Source organism: Maniola jurtina, chromosome 10 (assembly GCF_905333055.1).
Source record: "Maniola jurtina chromosome 10, ilManJurt1.1, whole genome shotgun sequence".
NCBI classification, from domain to species: domain Eukaryota; kingdom Metazoa; phylum Arthropoda; class Insecta; order Lepidoptera; family Nymphalidae; genus Maniola; species Maniola jurtina.
This window is the reverse complement of record NC_060038.1, coordinates 2,306,924-2,327,404: the sequence shown is the minus strand read 5'-3', so window position 1 is coordinate 2,327,404 and position 20,481 is coordinate 2,306,924. Positions and strand designations below refer to the sequence as shown.

The 20,481-nt window shown below is 39.0% G+C and overlaps 1 protein-coding gene and 1 long non-coding RNA gene across 2 annotated transcripts in view; one reads left to right on the top strand and one right to left on the bottom strand.

Annotated features, from left to right (window-relative positions):
- The window catches only part of LOC123869193 (E3 ubiquitin-protein ligase RNF19B-like), a 73,136-nt gene that overhangs the window by 48,751 nt on the left and 3,904 nt on the right, over positions 1–20,481 (top strand). The window contains exons 3-7 of the mRNA XM_045911996.1: positions 13,490–13,670; positions 17,342–17,456; positions 19,360–19,547; positions 19,848–19,989; positions 20,123–20,357. Coding sequence (XP_045767952.1) covers positions 13,490–13,670; positions 17,342–17,456; positions 19,360–19,547; positions 19,848–19,989; positions 20,123–20,357 — 861 coding nt within the window. The remainder of the gene's footprint in view (positions 1–13,489; positions 13,671–17,341; positions 17,457–19,359; positions 19,548–19,847; positions 19,990–20,122; positions 20,358–20,481) is intronic.
- LOC123869224 overlaps positions 16,197–20,481 on the bottom strand; it is a 26,981-nt gene continuing 22,696 nt past the window's right edge. The window contains exon 3 of the long non-coding RNA XR_006796840.1: positions 16,197–16,209. This is a non-coding gene — a long non-coding RNA (uncharacterized LOC123869224). The remainder of the gene's footprint in view (positions 16,210–20,481) is intronic.

Here is a 20,481-nt window from a genome sequence, read left to right as displayed (position 1 = left end):
ATAGTGTTTGTTCGTTGCGTATCGATCGAACTCAAACTCATTTATTCAAAGTAGGTACTATTGTACACCTTTTGATGGTCAGAATTGTTAGATTTGTAAGATGATAATTAATTACTACAAGGGTTTCAAACGCGCCCATGTCTGAGAAGAGCCCACAACAAACTCGGGCGGGTTTAATAGTGATGTGGCCTCAAAGTATTACAGTATCTGTATTAGTAAAGAGAAAAAGATAAGTATTTCGACAATGTTAACAAAACATCATCATGTTTCGCAAATTAGTGAGCCGGTGTTCTCAGTTAATGTTTTAACCTATTGTTGGCATCTTATCTCGACTGATCTCCGCTCTGCGACCAACGCGGAAGAACAAGAAGACATATTGGGACCATAAAATATGACGTAATTTGTACGCGTATGCGGAAATCGCATTCTGCGAGACCAAATATGATCAAACCATACGTACCCATTACGTACCACAATGTTCTTGATAACTGTATCTTTTTGTAGAGATTGCTCTTTTAAGATAATTAAAACAAAAAAAATATGTTTAAACTTAGTACCTACTTAAATATTTCTTAATACATAACATAGTTATGAGTTATGACCAAACTATATTTAATTCTACTTAGATTTTAAGTTTATATAAAAAGATTTTTTGTTGAAATAAAATACAAGTTTGTGCTTTTGATATATTTTAATATACCTATTATTGTATATTTTAAAACACGTATACCTATTAAGCGTAACGTTCTTCCTATACTTACATGAATCTTTGTTTTTTACCAGACTACTACCAGCAAAGCCAAAAGGAAGGGTTATAATTTTTTTTTTATTCACTATAGGTAAGCGCTTGACCACAACCACACCTGATGGAAAGTGATGATGTGGTCTAAGATGGGACGCGTTTACCTATAAGGTGCCTATTCACTCTTGTTTTAAAGATACCCGGATTGTAATTGGTAGGAAACACAGATCGCGGAAGAGTATTCCAAACCTTAGCCACGCGTAGATTTAACTTCTATTTATTTATTAACTAAGTTGACTGGCTTTTAGTAACCTTATCTCTTCTTATGCTTTTCTTTCTACATGTAAAAATACAAACAGTCTTAGCACCTCGTTAACCTTCCCTGAGATTTATTGCTTCAAATAGTACAAGCATTGGTTATGTAATTAACGAGTAGTAAAGTATAATTATTCGTTATTATCTTAGAGCATATTCACAAGGTTTTGTCTATACAAAGACTGCATCCTCCCGAGTCTCAGTTGGGCAAACTCGCTGCATTAGGCGTGACCGGATTACCTTTGCGCGGCGGTGTTGTAACAGCACAAACACCTTTCCCCTCACTTCACTGCTGGCTGTAGGTACCTACTACACTATTTAGGTGCCCCGCACACTTTCAAGTCTACTGTCCCGTCCAATCAACATTCAAATCATTTAAATTGGTTACCATTATACACTTATTGATTGTCAAATTTGTACGATAATCTATACGTATAACAATAATAAATAATGTAATGATAATAATCTATATCGTCAACATCAACTACTTGTCGCTGGTTCTGTTCCGAGCACGGATCTTAGGTTGAGATCTAAGACACTGTTAAAACGTAACAGCGTTGTACTGCTGCTGGCATAAATCTGTCTCGTTTTAACTGAAATTTAAGTCAAAGCAAAGTCTATAGATTTTAACCTCAGAGTCCTTCTCAGAATGAGAACGGGTTGGCCATAGTCTATCACGATAGCCAAGAGCGGATTGGCAGACTTCACATACCTTTGAGAACATAATGGAGAATGCTCAGGCATGCAGGTTTTCTCACGATGTTTTTCTCCGCCATTAAAGCAATAGAGATATTGAATTGCTTAATACGCACATAGCTCCGAAAAGTTAAAGGTCGTGCCCGGGATCGAAACCCCGACTTACTGAATTGGAAGCGGACGTCTCAACGACTATAACTAGGCTCTCACGACTCTTCCAATCTATAAATATAGAACTAGCTTTTTCCCGCGTGATACAATACATAGCCTTAGCCCTCGGGAATAGGTAATTAATTAGCTATCTATTAGTGAAAGGCTTTTCAGAATTGGTTCATTAATTCGAGATTACCCCCTACATCCAAACCTGCAAACTGAACCTAAACTTTCAAAGTAGAATGGACGATAAAATTGAACATGTGTAGGGCCCCTTAAACAGTTCATAAATATGAGTGCAATATATTTTGTAACAGATTGTAACAAACTAGTTTTGCGAAAATACATAATACAGTATGATGTGAACTCTTATATCTCTATGAGAACAGGTTTTGTAAACTACTAATAATAATCTTTTAATAATTTTTATATTGACCTATATTTAAAAAAAGTTTTAATTGAGGTTGAGTGTTTGGCATCTGATAGCTGAGGTCAAATGATAAAACTTTTATTCTGTGGTTCAGACCATAGTTAATTGCAGGACTATGTTAGACTAACACGAAGAAAAAGAAGAAAATGATTGTAGTGTATGATAATATGAGGGGACTCTTCCATCAACAGAAGGAATGGCGTGCACGTTAGCAGGCCTAAACCCAACAGTGTATAAGTAAAGGCTAACAAAGAAGAAGAAAAATTGGTCAAGTGCGAGTTGGACTCGCACACGAAGGGTTCCGTACCATACAATGCAGTGCTGCGGCCGCGGCGCTGCAGCCGCACTTCCTCCGCACGGCACTTTGCGGCAAAAAAGGCGCCCTAAAGTGACACCACAGGCACTGTGACTAGTGTCCTCATGGGTCTTAGAAGTTACCAAGATTAGGATCTTTACAAAGGACCTTTAGTTGTAATTAAGAACTGCCAATTTTTGGATAGTGTCATTTTTGTTTTCAATATGCGATACATTTTGATACAAATAGACATAACAAGAAAATGGAAAAGAATATTTCGTATTACGATATAATCTTTTTTTTTCTCTCAAGAGCCTGAAGGAAATATAGCTGGGAGTATCCCATATTAAATTACGTAGGTACGCTATACTTCTTTCAGTTTGCGTCTCTCCCTTGAGAACAGAGCTGACGTTAATACAGTGGTTATTCTAGTATCTTGTTTATTACATCCATTATTATAGTTACTAGATGATACCTCCGACTTCGCCCGCGTGCATTTAGGTTTTTAAGAATCCCGTGGGAACTCTTTGATTTTCCGGAATAAAAAGAAACCTATTTCACTCGCCAGGTCTATAACTCTATCGATGATAAAAATCGGGTTAATCTGTTGCTCCGCTGTGGTGTGAATGAAGGACAGCAAACAAACACTCTTTCGCATTCATAATATGGGTAGCAATTACTCAGCTTAGTTATCAGATACTGAAGATAGTAGAACAATAAAGTTATTAGAATATCAAATTCAATAAAGCATTACATTTATCGTCATACCAAGGCACGATAATATACCGTGCCGAAGGCCAGCACGATTAGAATAAATCACAAACCAATCTCATTTATTCTTTCAGTGAGTCTGTAATTGCAAAAATACATAATTGCTGTCAGAAAGAAGGATTTAATCAAGTTTTAAGGTCTCTTCCTCGTATTGTCTTTGAGACTTGTAGCTACAAGATATCATTGTTTGTTTCTATTAATCTTGATATTTCTATTAAGAAATCTCTACAGAGCCCTCTGCATTAACTTCGAATTTTGAAAGCGAAATTATGTTTGTCTATTTTATTTACATATGTTATTTATCTACGGCAATTTTAATATTGTTTATGAATGTAATTGTAATGAAATATTGTTTAAAATCTTTGATTTTCCGGGATAAGAAGTGGGTAGTCTATATCACTCTCTAGTCTTCTAGACAGACGTAAAGACTCTAATAATTTATAATAGGAATTAACATGGATAGTAAGAGTCTAATTTGTTAGTAGTAAGTTAGACGATACTAACGAACAACAAGTGTAAATTAAAAATTTATAACACCCCCGACAAGTGAAGGTTACAGTAACTAGAAAAGAGCTGATAACTCTTAAACGGCTGAACCATTTTTTTTGGATTATAGCTAAGAACACTCTCGATCAAGCCACCTTTCAAACAAAAAAAAGTAAATTAAAATCGGTTCATTCGTTTAGGCGCTACGATGCCACAGACAGATACACAGATACACACGTCAAACTTATAACACCCCTCTTTTTGGGTCGGGGGTTAAAAAACCACGTCGATCAGTTGTTCTGTTGAATAGACGTGTCGCGTGATGCGTCCCGTCCCATCCCACCTTTGCACTACTGGTAAATAAATAACAAGTGTAAATTAAAAATTTTCAACACCCCCGACAAATCATTTTCAAATAAATAAGTATATCTAGGCAACGTCCATCTTGACAGCTTGACATTTGTCAATTGACACTTGAATATTATGAACCTAAGGGTTATCTAACCTTCTTTTCTACAATAAAACTAGAAAATAGCTGATAACTTTTAAACGGCTGAACCAATTTTCTTGGATTATAGCTAAGAACACTCTCGATCAAGCCACCTTTCAAACAAAAAAAAGTAAATTAAAATCGGTTCATTCGTTTAGGCGCTACGATGCCACAGACAGATACACAGATACACAGATACACAGATACACAGATACACAGACACACAGACACACAGATACACAGATACACAGATACACAGATACACAGACACACAGATACACAGATACACAGATACACACGTCAAACTTATAACACCCCTCTTTTTGGGTCGGGGGTTAAAAAAAGCCTTTATTGCTGAATTTACATGACAATTAACTCAAATATCGCACTTTGGTTTCTTTGCGATCAGCGCGTCTTCTGGCGCATAGGCCTCCTCCAGGTGTAGCACTACTGTACGAATGTCTAAATGCACATATAACATTTCAAGTACAATAAGATTTGTTTCCATATCACCGTCAAATTGTCGGAAGATTAGATATCTCTTTGGATAACGTTTATATTGTATTCGTACGGAGATTCAATAAAAGATTTGCAAGACAACAACCGTGACTAATATCATAATCATCCGCGACGAACTCAAACACTTTAAAACATGAATTATTCAATATTGTAATGTAGTTGAAACGATGAATTCAGTGTCAACAACACAATATTATATTTAAAAACACTAAAGCTATGATTGCTTAGTGGTTTGAAAGTCTGAATGTTTGAACGGATCCTAAGAAATCACGAGTTCGAATACAGTGTCTCGAGACTCAGATGCCTTATAGATAGATATAGTAGGTATTCACGCTTATGTATTGAAATTATCTGACTGATAAGACCTAAAGACATTTTAATATAATACTGTAGTACATAAGATATAAATGTACAATTCTTTAATTGTTCTTTAATTGCTATGGATGAATTAAACCAGTGCTTTGTCTTGAAGAAATCATATAGGTACCTACCTAATATAATATAATAGATTGATTAGTTAGGCTGATGATGATTAATGACTTACCACTTATATTGTATTCATAATAATTCATCACTTTTCGTGCCATTACCGGCCATATTAATATAGACTAGCGCTTGGCTGCAATCAGACCTGCTATAGCAAGTGATGATGTATATGATGATGATGATGATGCTATAGGCCTATAGCAGGCTCCATCTTAATTCTCTCTCATTAGGTTAATGAGTTAATCAGTGAGTTAGGATATTTCTTTTTAATATATCTAAAGATTTTAAACTGTGAATGCCTTTACTTATCTAGTAAAAAGTTCTTCTATCTAGTATTATCGTCGACGAAGTTTAAATGGTGTCATCTACAAAGCTTAGTTTAGGCGCGGCTTGAACTCCGCTCTCATTTAGAGTGAAAGCGTCATTAATGGCTCCGAGAGGGCAGAGGTCTCCGACTCTCCACTAATGAGGGGGCTCCACTGTAGATTATCTCGCTAACTTGAATGCTCCAACTTAATAAATTATGTATAGTAAAGAAACAATATTATGTATAGTAAATTAGTTAATTATGTATAGTAAAGAAAGAAGAATAAAAACAGCAGCGTTTGAACTTGATTAAAGTTATCAATCTCTTACATGTCAAAGATATATCTATTATATCCTAACTAGCTTATGCCCGCAACTTCGTTCGCGTGGAATACACAAATTTCCCCCCTTACGGCCCGTTCACACATGGGAGTCCGTTTTACTGGTACGTTTTTAACGGATACTTCATAAATTTATGCTCTGTTCACACATAGGCACCGTATAACGTTCAACGGATCCGTCATTACTGGATGCGATGTGTGAACAGAAAACTCGCAGTATACCGCCGCTATTCTACAAAGATGGACGCTGTCGTGTTGTATTGTACGCACACAGTATCTATCCGTTAAAATTCTACGTATCCGTATATTGCCGTTCCGTCCGTCCAGTATTCGATGACAAAACGGAATGTAATTTTTTTACGGAACGATATTTTTTACTGTATACAGAATACTGTGCCATGTGTGAAGTCGCTCATACAACTACGTACGCCATCGACGAAAAAAAACGTACACGATAAAACGGAACAGTAAAACGGAGACATGTGTGAACCGGCCGTTAGGTGTTGAATTTTCAAAATCCTTTCTTAGCGGATGTCTACGTCATAACAGCTATCTGCATGCCTTTCAGTTCGATCCGTCCATTAGTTTGAGCTGGGCATTGATAGATCGGTCAGGCGGTCAGCTTTTCCTTTTCTATATAGGTACCTGCTTAGATTATCGACCAAAATCTAGGCTCTATATTCTTTTTATCTCAGAACAAAGGGCAGACTTCCGACTTCTTTATATTAAGAAGTTTGCCTAGCAGTCGATGTTAATTGCTAGATAATAACATTATAACAACTTTCTATACAGTGTAATGAGTGATGAGTCTATATTCTATACCCAACTCATTTTTTTTAGAATTAGTAGAACTTACTCTAGTTTTGGGACATAAAATTCAATTTACTTAGGTATTTGGATAATTATCGGAATTTACGTCATCTTTACTCTTTCTTTATTTTATAGAATTTCATACTTCAATATATCTGTGTACACATACTTAAAACGTGTTTTTCTGTTAGTCATAAATGCATTTATCCAGTCGGACTTTGAACACTTTTAAATTTAACTACCGAAACAAACTATTGATTATATTGATCATGCACGGCCAAAGTCTATATAAAACGATTAAAAGAGATTACAATGATAAATTGGAATTACTGAAGACTTACAGGCGACTTTGGCGTGTTAGTAAGTACATAGTTATAGGCCAACACGTCTCGCTCCCTACCGACTTTACGGGCTTTCGAGCTGTATGATTTAAAATCCTAGATCCCTCCTTGCAAAGTTCTGTCTTGCAACCGACTATCAAATCTGGTTTATTCGTTTTGAAGATCCCAGATAAGCACAGCCCGATGGACAAAAAATTTAAGAACACTCATATCTACTAATTATTTGGATTTTAATGTCGCATAAATAACTATATCCAGTGACTAGACAATGCCCGCGATTTCGTCCGCGTGAATGTACCAAGTTTAACAAAAATTACGATTTCTCAAAATCCAAAATGTCTATCCAGCTCAAGACCCAGCGATTTGAGCTGTACGTTGATATGTCAGTCAGTCAGTTTCTCCTTTTATACATATAATAGGTATAGGTAGGTATATAAAGATATGATTAAAAAATAGCAGGTAACATATTATATTATTTTGAAATTACAGACAAATTAACTACTTGTTTCAATATATAACTAGGTATAATATAGGTACAGAGGGAAAAAATTCTCTAGGTAGAGTCATAATAATTTATATCTTCATTCAGAAACATTCACAAAGGTTACATGAAAATACTAACAACTTGACATTGCCCAGGTCAGCACTCAGCGTGACCCCTTTACCTCTTTAATAACTTAGATTTTTAGAAGCATTACAAGAAGCTATTATGCTTCAAAAGTGCACCCTTATTTAATAATATTTTTCTCTTTTACTTTGTATGTACCTTGCTGGATGCTTAAAAGATATAAGGACAAATGATTATACATGTATGTATTTGTATAATGACTAATGAGCAAGGTTGAGGACCAGGTGTGGAAGCGCTCTTTGGGAAAGGCCTACTTCAGCAGTGGATGTCTGCACTCCGCAGGCTGAAATTATGATAAATGTAGGATGAAATGTACACTTTTCTTCATTAATGTATGTAAATGTCTGCCCTTAAAATAAGTAATGGATCGGTTACGGATTCGATGTTGAATTGTTGGATAAGTTTTACTCATCTTCCGAGTCCCCAATCCCCATAAGATAAGCTAGTGTGACTGACAGGAATTAACTCGGCAGTCTACATTCTTTCGCTTATCAGTGCAAAGTTAAACAATACCCAGTTTATGATAATTAAATTAACCGAGCCATTGTTAGAAAATCACTTACCAGTTCAATGTGAAGGTCGGCCGTTGCGTCACGGTATGTCTGTCGATAACGGTAACGGAATAATTTCTCTGTTACTCTTACTGTTTTAGGGTTCCGTACCCAAAAAGAGCCAACGGGACCCGATTACTTAGCCTCCGCCCGCCCGTCCGTCTGTCTTTTTTTTTTTTTTTTTTTTTTTTTCGGGGGAGGAAAAAATCCCTACGGACTTCTGCCTGCTGGCAGGGTGTGTCCGACTTGCACGGACTAAAATAACCTCCCCATGTCTGCCAAGGTGAGCACGGAACTGCGTCGCATTACATCATGCTGACCTCCTAGATCTCTATCCTCTTCTTTTCTTCTTTTTCTTTCTCTTCCCTTCGCATCATGGTAGCTCTCAGCATTTGGCTATATCTTAGCCAGGCGTCTTCGCTCGACAGCATGCGCGCCATAAGATTTTGGGCATTCACGTCCTCCGCGTCTGTCGATCGAAGCGTCCGTCTGTCTGTCAGTGGGCTGTATCTCGTGAACGTACTAAGTAGAGAGTTCAAATTTTCATAGAATGTGTATTTCTGTTGCAGCTTTAACAAAAAATTATAAAAAATTCAAAATGGCAAAAAAAACTGTAATTTCTTGTACGATAGTATGGAACGGAACTCTTCGACTCGCACTTGGCTGGTATTTTCTCATATAACAACAGAAATCAGAATGTCCACTGATGGCCTTGTTTTGTGCACTAAGTAATGCCTCTCCTTTTTCGCAAATTTTACGCAACTTCCATGTATTTATTGCGGTGGTCGCAATTATTCTTATCAGCCAGCACTATTGTCTTAAACTCTAGATCTGGAGCAGACATAGATCTACGGCGTCCATCAGACGGTAGGTTTTGTTGTCACAGTTACTGCTGTGGGCGGATAACTTACCTTCTAATGCGATGACTGTTCTTTGGATAGTTCCCTGCTCCATCAATAATTCATCACTCATGAATCATGATTCATGGATTGCCTGATGCAAACCCCATCTTCTTTTAGACGCATTTCGGAATATCAATTATAATAATCATAACAATCCATGAACACCATCGATGAACACAGAAAGCTACGAGTAATTACTACGAAACAAAAAGCGACGCTCTCTTTCTCCCACCAAGTTATCGTCGCTTGCAGACAGGCCGGTGTTCCGGTAGTAGTAACCGCCCGCTACCCGTTAAGCCCTTGAGGTTTTCGGGCTGCAGGCTGTCCCATACTGCGCTTACTAGTATGCGGTACTGGTATGCGATCACACTGTTACCAGATATATGAGTAAAGATGACGACATATTTTGGCATTAATATTGTATAGTAAATAGCACGTAATATGCCCATTGAAGCCTTGCTTCCATTGAGTGCTCTTTAAGAGTTCTCTGAAAACCTATTGACGTACGTTATACACACGTATTATTTACGGCAAATACACTGTTTGTAGGTATTCCAGGAAAACGATGTTTTTATTTTAAGAACTTAGTACTCTCTGACGTCACGTAGTTACGTGTACTGAGTCGAGAGTGCACTGAACCTGTCACAATCAGAGCATCTGTTGATACCGGCTTTATATTTCACGATATCATTGTTATCGGTATCGGATGGCAATATTGAAAATCACGAAATCATTCATGTAAGAATAATAGAGTAGAAATGTTAAATACATTTTTCTCGGAAGATGTGGATTCTGATCATTTTCATAATTTGTAATTTGTATCTATGATACTCGTTACAGAGTTAAAAGAGCGCAGAAGCTCTCAGTTCTGTCGAGGGATTTGCAATACTGTGACTACCATGCTATATAAAGTTGTTGTTCAATGCCGCCTAAAAACGGAATACGTTAAAAATTACTGTACTGTATGCTAACTACGTACTCTGAATTCCTTGACATAATAATGGAAATTGAGTGCATGCGGCTTCATTTTGCAGAATTCTACGGGAAAAATCGCCCGGTGAAATTTTACTGGCTTCCCACGGTGCGTGATCCTAGAAAGAGTATTGTCAGTGGTAGGGCGTCGTCGTCGTCCGAGCCTTTTACGCAGTGTATAGCCACGGTAATATTTGGTATAGCTGTCCGTGATCGTCGGCCGTGCGTGATACTGATAAACCATACAATCACGCACCGTGGGAATCAGGCATAATATCGCAATATAAAAGCCCGACTAAATCTATGTATAGATTGTGAACGCTCATAAATAATCTCAGGATTGATCGCTCAGATTTAACCTCGTGACCCCCTTTAATGGTTCAGTTATTGTCGTGTCGTGTGTAACCGCTGCTGTGCTACAAGGCCGAGCTGTCGTAGATATGAATCAAAACTCGACTTACAAAACAATCTTTATCTTATGTTCCTACAAAAGATTTATCGAAATCCGATAGCAACTTTAAAGTCTGAACTCCTGAAGTGGTGTAATTTATTTATAAGTTTTTTAATTGTAGGCAAGTAATTAAATAAATATTATTTTATTGGTATTACAACAAAACAATATACATATACCTAATATCCTGTTCACTAATAGTTATTTGCTATCAATATTTTGATCAACTGCATCGTCGCACTGTTCGAACTCTGATTGTTGAAAATCGCTACTGGTATTAAATGGAATAGTGTGTTTGTTTGTTGGTGTGTTCTTCATACACGCCGCAACGAAGAAAAGCGATAAAAATTAATCAGTTTTGGCCCTAAATTGCAGATTGACTCATGCTACATTTTTTTCCATTGCACAAATTAGAAAGCAGCATCTAAAAAGTTAAAGCGGCGTATGTTTCTATATTAAGTACTTAGTTGTATTACCTAATAATAGGTGCTATAACACTCTCCTAAGCCTATCTCAATATTAGGTGAGTTTATCTGCCTAAGAGTGTAAGAACTTAAATGCGGGGAATCCATAGATTTTATGGCACTTATAAAATGTGGTGCTACGCAGTAACTCATTTAAAAAAAATTGTGATATATACCTGTAACCCCTTAGAGTAAGCTTTGCCTTTCTGTTTATGGCGCTTACTGACGACTTTAAGAAGAAGGCGGGAAGTGGGAGAATGAGGAAGACAGAACCGTGTGTAGTGGCGCGCTGTCAATTGGCTCGCTTCGTGAGCCACCATCCTTATGTACTTTGTTTGCAGTCACACTAATATTATAAAGGCGAAAGTTTGTATGTGTGTGTGTGTGTGTGTGTGTGTGTGTGTGTGTGTATGTTTGTTACTCCTTCACGCAAAAACCACTGGACGGATTTGGCTGAAATTCAGAATGGAGATAGATAATATCCTGGATTAGCACATAGGCTACTTTTTATCCCGGAAAATCAACGAGTTCCCACGGGATTTCAAAAAACCTAAATTCACGCGGGCGAAGTCGCGGGCATCGGCTAGTTTGAAATATAATGCCGCTGAAACCTCCCACGTTCGTATCTAGTACACCCTCTATATTTACCTCGCCAAAAGTCAGCTGTATTGGACGTCTATGGAGGCTGTGCGTGACTAAATCAAACCACTGACCTTTTGAAAGTAGTAAATCATTATAATGAAGAGATTCCAAAACACAATAAGATACTGATCTTGATGGTAAGGCCGAACATCCGCGAGGAGGTCGCTCTCCAATCAAGTTTAACCTCGTAAGGCTCAGACCAAATGTTATACAATTTCATGCCAGATTAGATGGTCGGCATAGATTTATCATGGCGCGCTAATGGTGTTTACGCTAAGTTGTAGGGAAACAGGAATATTAGTCTTGCTTAGATGGTCAAATATATATTTTTTACCTAGCTTTTACCATCTCGTATGCAACCATGGAAAGATGGTAGCTTGCTGCGACACAAGCTGCCATACTTCATGCCTCGCTATGGGTAACTTTCGTTCGATCCCAATAGGCGTTGCGCAAGGGGGCACCGATGTCTTCATAAGAGACCTTGGAGCCTCCCAATATGCGCTGAGGGTAGCCACCGAGGTAGATAGAAATAAAATACTGTAGTAAGCAGGTAGTAATACTAAAAATCCTACATAACCCGATGTCTTGCCCAGTTCCCCCCGTTAACAGGGCTCTATCCGTCGCTCGTTTCATACAATCGTAGTTCCAATTTCATTTGAATATTAAGCAACCAAAGTCCATGAAATTTTGCAGACATATTCTAGAAACTAATATCTGTGTCTGTGGTGTTTTAGATTTTTTTAAAAATTACAGGGGCTCAAAGATTTGTATGATTAAGACCGCGGAACTTTGAAACCGAATATTTTAACGGAAATCTGGAAAACCACAGACATAGATATTAGTTTCTAGAATATGTCTGCAAAATTTAATGGACTTGCTTAATATTCAAATGAAATTGGAACTACGATTGTATGAAACGAGTGACGGAGAGAGCCCTCTTAACAAAAAAAGTCACAAATCCATGTTCGGTGTTTGCATTCGCACACGGCATTGCCGTAGCATCCGTTAATACGATTTAATGGCCTCTGTCGATGCCGCCCCGATGGCTGCACATTCGCTGCGGTTCCAGAAACCACTCTCCTATATTGCCTTCCAATTTCCAACCCGGTTATTGTTTTTTTTATACCTATTGAACTAGAGCGGTATGGGCGCAATGGAATATTTAATTTCAAATGCCAGTCTGTTATTATGCACCTGCATTTGAAACTATAGTACAAATATCATCGATGTACTAATCCTAATAATACCTATTATAAATGTGAAAGTGTGGATGTTTGTTGCTCAATCACGCAAAAACTATTAGACGGATTGGGCTGAAATTCACACGTAGGCTAATTTTTATCCCGGGAAATCAAAGAGTTCCCGCGGGATTTTGTAAAACGTAAATGCACGCGGACGAAGTCGCGGGAATCAGCTAGTATTCTATAAATACAAAAATGGACAAGGAAGAGCGTTTTATGTACTCAGGGGAAACTTATTGGGAACTCTGAAGTTACTCGAAAAGAGCGACGGTAATCGTTCAATCTCACTTACCCAATATATCTATATGTACAGTGTGTGAGTGAGACTAAATGATTCTCTTCGTTTTGGTTTTTACGGCTCTTTTCATGCTTTATTAGATCAAAAAGAAGCTCCTTTACCCCTTTAAAGTTTTGTGAAGGAAATAGGCTTAACAAGGCCGTGTTTGTGTTGTTCCAGGGCGAAGTGCTAGACTGTCCGCTATGCCTGTCCACGCTGAGCGCGGCCGGCATGGTGCGGCTGGCGTGGTGCGCGCACCGCTGCTGCGAGCCCTGCCTGCGCCAGTACCTCGCCATCGAGATCTTCGAGGCCAGGGTGCCCGTCAACTGCCCCGTTTGCCACGAGAACATGCACCCGTCGGGTAAGCCTTGCTACCTCGTCTTCATTCTCTGCTGGACATAGGTCTCTTTTATAGGTCCGTCTGAATCCAGCGGCTATCTTCGGAGTGGGGGGTGGGCACCCTGGGTCCCCGGTGTGGAACCAGGGTTCCATTGGATAGGAAGTAAAGATGTGTTAGAAGGTTTTAATAATGTACCTACTCATTCGACGATAATATCCATATTTGGACATTTGACTTGGTATTTAAAAACATTTTATTGTACCTCTACAGTGCCTTGTAATCGTTTCTATAAAAGAAGTACATTTAATATGTTTAGAATGTAATACACTCCCCGCCATATCCAATTATGATAAATTCATTTCAATAACGACAAAATTATAAATATTTATGAGAGCCTCCATAACTGAATATAGAAAAACCCGTATTTACAGCTATCAATCGAGCAGCGTGATAAAAACGAAATTAAATCGCTACGCACCAAATAATTCACGGTTGCTATCAATAGCGATTATCTCGTAGCAAAAAAATATGTAAATTCATTGTATTGTTCAGATAATAGTATCGTTTTCTTTATTTTCTACGTAAAATGGTAAACAAGTACAGTACAACTATTTATACAATTTTCTTGGAAACTTCGGGTTTGTTGAAATATGTATATTGATAGATTTACCTAGATCCTTTTCAGTAAAGGAGAAACACAGATTGATATCAAACCGCTGGGTTCAAAAGATTTTGAAAGGGTTTGTCTACGACGTAGACAGCTGCCTTTGAATACTAACGATTACTACGTAAAGAAGCGAAACTCGCTCTTTCTCGTCTACTGGCCCTGTATGACTTTGTTGGCACCCGAGCGGAAAGCACTGATGTTGCTTACGTAATAACGTTATCCTAACCTAACCTCACCCTATCGTTACCACCCCACAAATCCTGTGCGGACCAGTGATCCGGTAGTAGTAATAAGTAATTAAATAAATCGGGTTATATAGTGTCGAGAGTGTGATTTTATCTTGTTAAATTCACAAGTTTTTTGAATGCCAAGGCAATGCAACTAATTAAAGACCAACTTCGGATAAAAACCAGACATTATTTTGAGATTTAAGTATATATTCAACCTCAGAATGAAAGAAGAAAATTCAATCGGCAGGTCTAACATAAATAGCCGTGGCCGATCGATTAACATGCGAAAGTTGATACTAATTAATTATATATTTAGTGGCGTGACAATGAGCAGAACTCGCAATGATACGGCTGGTTTCTGCCGATTACGTCAACGATGTTTTCTGCAATTTTCGTATGAGAAATACCAAATCAATAATACGGTATTTACCTATGTTAAAAATAAATTATTAACCCCCGACCCAAAAAGAGGGGTGTTATAAGTTTGACGTGTGTATCTGTGTATCTGTCTGTAGCATCGTAGCTCCTAAACGAATGAACCGACTTTAATTATTTTTTATCTTTGTTTGAAAGGTGGCTTTGATTGAGAGTTTTCTTAGCTATAATCGAAGAAAATCGGTTCAGCCGTTTGAAAGTTATCAGCTCTTTTCTAGTTTTCTTATAGAGGTTTTTGTGTCGGGGGTTTTTAAATTTTGAGTTATTTCTTAGGAATTAATAAATAGAGAGTCTTCCAGAATACGCAAATTCCATGTTCTGTGTTAGTTTTAAGTGTAATAACCATTTTAAATTATCGATTAAACTAAAAAAAGCACGTCAAATTATTGTGACGTCATATGCTAGTATAGTTTTTCATATGCGCGCGCTTAATATGCACATGTGTTTGCAAAACAACAAACAAACACACTTTCGTATTTATAATATGGGTAGTGATAAGATTTTACATCTCAACTAACATAAGATTTTGAAATTCCTAGCAAAGCGAGGAAAAAGTGTGCGCGTGCTCATACTCACTAGATTTTATTAAGTGTAGCCGACAATTGTAATATTATCTGTAAGATATGGCAATAAATAGAAAACCGCATTAATACTACAGGTATTACAGGTGCGTTAACATTTTATTGGGCCGTTAATATTTTATGTACAAAGCGGCATTGATAGTAGGTATACTACAACGCTAACATTATTATCTTCTTTGATGGTAAATCTGCGGTTTGTATTAGATACTGTAGAATGTAAATAAAGACAAAGTGTACTACGATGAGCACGTGCAACCGTCGTCGGCGCCTGATCTTTCTCCCAACGTGTAGGATTGCCTACTCATTGACTCTGAGAATGCGGTATTAGGAGTCTGTCTTTGTTTGCGTACACACTTGTGCACTATAATGTCTTCCAGCGTTAGTGTGCTAGTGCAGGTAACAGGGGCATAAAAACACTGTTTACCTCAGTTGAAATAATTCAATAGGTACCCTCATTTTTCATGGCCTGCAAGTATGGATTAATATAATGTAACATGTTACATTCCTAGGTAGGTATGGATTGGATTTGTTCACGAACTTCGTTGATTGAGAAAGTTTAATTAATTAAAAACCTGCGCTGAGAAATTCCAAATTGCGAATAAATATAGTTACGTAGGTACTTATACATTTTCCGTATGGATTATGTACTAATATTATAAATGCGGAAATGTGTTTGTTTGTCCTTCCGTCACGCCAAGCAACCAATCGACTTGTTTTTTGGCATAGAGATAGTTGAACGGACGGAGAGTAACATAGGCTACTTTTCATCTCGGAAAATCAATGAGTTCCCACTGGAGTTTTAAAAACCTACATCCACGCGAACGAAGTCGCGGGCATCAGCTAGTTATGAATAATTTAGTACTTGTTTTACTTTATAATCTTGAGTACCTACTTAGTATAATCTACCTTCATAACTATAGCTGATCCGCCTGGCTTTACTCGGGTCCATATGTACACATTTCTAGCATCTTAGACAGGAATCCCTTCACTTAAACATGGTAACCCTAGGCGTGTGGAAAACCCTACGGCAGACCTATGTCTGGCCGTGGATCAGTTGACAATGATGATGCATCATATACCTAAAGTTAGATACTAATCACACAATCATTAATGGTGTCACGAGCGCCGACGAAATCAATACAACAGAAATAAACGCACCTCGTTATAAACCGCTGGGTTTATTTATCAGTTTATATAGAATATAGATAATGTATTCCTCTCAGACCAGAACGCGTTTGGAACCCTCGTAGTTTTAAGTTTACGTAATGAACTATCACTATTAAATTTATCTTACGAATTCCACAATAATTGGTTGTGTTTGGCTGAATTAATCAATCTATATGGTATTGTTGCTGCAGCTGTGTATTTTTCTGAAGTCGGTTAAAAAAGAGTAGGTACTCTTTTTTATCCAATAGTGAGAAGGTGTCACTGTCAGCCAATCAGAGGTTATTGGGATAGTCACACTGTAGCCACAAAATCTGTAGCTATACTATAACCTAAATACCTTCGAAGCAAGAGTGACTATTTACTAGATTTTCTAGCGCGCTCCAATCTAGACCTCATCATTGATTTTTATTAAGAATGATTGCGGTCAAGCGTAAGCCTATCTAACAAAAAAAAGGTCGCTATTTGTCGCTATATTTACACGTCTTTGTTGAAGTGAGCCTCTGGCGGTATGTGTTCTGTGGTAGGATTAAAAAATCGGTTTCGATCCAATCCCGTCTATGCGGTTTATCGTGATAATATCGATTAACACAACAGTAATGTCCTTATTTGCAGACGTGCGTCGAATAGTGGACAACCCGACGCTATACGACAAATACGAGGAGTTCTCCGTGCGGCGCGCGCTCGCCGCCGACCCCGACACGAGATGGTGTCCCGCGCCGGACTGCAGGTACCCTATACTGGAGTCCTCAGCCTTAGGGCCTCCTTAAGTCCCTACTATAAGTACTCTAAATATAAGAAAGCACAGAGTCACTCAGCCGGCGATGGAGAGAGCTATGCTTGAAGTTTCTCTACGTGATCAAATCAGAAATGAGGAGAACCAGAGCAACCGACATAACTCAACGGTTTACGAAATTGAAGTGGAAATGGCAGGGCACATAGGGGTTTGGAACTTTGAATTTTAAAAAAACCGCTACCGCATCCGACTCTGATTGAGAAAGATTGGCCAAGCCAGCACTTACCCAGGGCTGGGATATTGCTATTAACTCTTAATTGTATTAGAACTCAAGGAGTGAGCCACCCTTCCGGTAATTTCAAAATTTGGCATTTCATTTAAAAAAAATACAACATCAACGCGAATAGCTGCTTTCCTGAGTACCTACGCTTAGTTTTGAGATAATTTATGCTAAAGTCTAAGAAATGGACGGGAAAACGGCCCACGCAAGACTGGAACTGACGTCAAATCCCTCAGTGGAAATGAGCTATGACATCATAGGATGTCAACCTATGTGCGCGACAGGTTGATATGGCAACCGAGGTGGGGATGTCCCGCTCACTCGCAGCGAGTTCCCGCCTGTCTCATACAGCGATTGCCATCTCAACCTGTCGCGTACTTTACATCTATTATAGTGCATACATTTTAAGAACGTTCTCTAAGACAGACGTAAAGACTCTAATTTATAATGGGTATTAATATGGATAGTAAGAGGGTAATTTGTTAGTAGTAAGTTAGACGATACTAACGAACAACAAGTGTAAATTAAAAATTTATAACACCCCCGACAAGTGAAGGTTACAGTAACTAGAAAAGAGCTGATAAATTTCAAATGGCTGAACCGATTTTCTTGAATTATAGCTAAGAATACTCTCGATCAAGCCACCTTTCAAACGAAAAAACTAAATTAAAATCAGTTCATTAGTTTAGGAGCGTGAAACACGTGAAACTTATAACACCCCTCTTTATGGGTCGGGCGTTAAAAGTGGACTCCAAAAATCATAACCATTCTGTAATCGAGGGTTCAATCTCGAGCTTCTCGGTAAATATATTTGGAAGCAAGATAGAGCCGTTAATCTCCATATCGGCGACACGTCCTGACCTGTGTAATGCAATTAATATAATTTAGCCGTGTCCACGAGCTAATAGACACTTGCCCATTAATTCGTTTAATTAAACCCGCCGATATTAACACCAGCGGCTCGGGAAATTGAGTATTCGACCAGCGTGCTCTCTCCTAGCAGGTAATGTAGTCATTACTTTAAATTCTAATCTGGGGTGCTTGTGCACTCGTTCGTAATCGATTCGTACCTATTCATCTTCGAATTTTGACACAGATACGTAATAAATACGAATCAAATGAGTGAGTGAGTGCATCGTATGACGGCCACTTCGAATCGTATTTTTGATCAGTTGAAGAACACCATGCTCGGTTAAGGTAGGAATCTTCCAGGTACACCAGAGTTTCAGTTCTTGTTTCTCCAAAACTGTTGATAACAGCGATCCAGTCATACTCTTTATTTTTAGTTTGTACCTACTAATCTGTTTGACACAAGTATCTCCATTTGCAAATTATTTAGTCTTGAGTTACTTATTGACATTTGAACCAGCTGAGCAATATCTCAGATAAATGAAATATTACTTCTAACGGCTTTATGTCACAGACTTGCGGAGCAATGGCCGAAATATTATGTCATTTGATAAAATACCTTTTAATCCTTCTTGGAAGATAGGGAAGCATCAGTCACCAGCTGTTTTCTATATGTACCTATTTGTTGACATAAAATCTAAATGCGTTGACATGGATCAAAAATCCGACTCTTTCCAAACTAGCTAAGTTTACCCATATTTGTTTCAGTTTCGCGGTAGTGGCGACGGGCTGCGCGTCGTGTCCGAAGCTGACTTGCCTAGCGCCCGGCTGCGGGGCCTCCTTCTGCTACCACTGTAAGGCAGCGTGGCATCCCACGCAGACCTGCGACGCGGCCAGGCGCAGCCGACAGCCGCCGCCCAGAGCACCGGCGCCCTCACACAGCGAGATGGAGCATGGTGAGTGTAGAATCTAACTTCGCTGACTCACTAACCGAAAAAGAAACTAGTTACCCAAAGACAATCTTTTGGATTTATGCGCGCTACCTCTTAACTGATACTGTGCAATACCGTATCCTGTCTCAACCGTGTCGCGGCGTAACGTGACGGTAACAAGCCTTTTAGTAAAACGTTTGCAATGATTTCTTGTTCTTTGCCAAATGCAAACTTCGTGTTGAGATTCCACAAAACATTTGTGACATGCTGAATCCTTCAAGATATTTTTCAGTGGAACTCAATGACATGTATGTTGTATTCCAGGCGAAGTAAAGCCGTGCCCGCGCTGCTCGGTACTCATCGTGAAGGTGGAGGACGGGTCGTGCAACCACATGGTGTGCTGCGTGTGCGGCGCCGAGTTCTGCTGGCTCTGCATGAAGGAGGTCTCCGATCTGCACTACCTCAGGTGAAACTACTTCATCATCCTACGAGTTTTGTCTTTAGGCACATAACTTGATAGTTTAGTAATTTGTTGTAGTTAGGTTCTGAGTTCAGTTCTACTGCACACTTGAATTAAAGTTTGCCCTTTTCACTTGTAGTCCGAGCGGCTGCACGTTCTGGGGCAAGAAGCCGTGGTCGCGTAAGAAAAAGCTGCTGTGGCAGCTGGGCACGCTGGCGGGCGCGCCGCTCGGTATCGCCGTGGTGGCGGGCGTGGCGCTGCCCGCGTTGCTGGTGGGGCTCCCGCTGTGGGCCGGCCGCCGCGCGCACCGCCGCTTACGCCGCGCGCGCCCCGCCCGGCGCCGCGCGGCCGTGGCCGCTGCCGTCGCTGCTGCGGTGAGTTGAGGCGGCGCCAACGCTGCGAGACACGCCCTAATTAACCATTCTTTACCAGTTCATACCCCACGACTACATTATGAGGGTGCATACAACAAAAAGATTTCATATTTTCCATTATTTG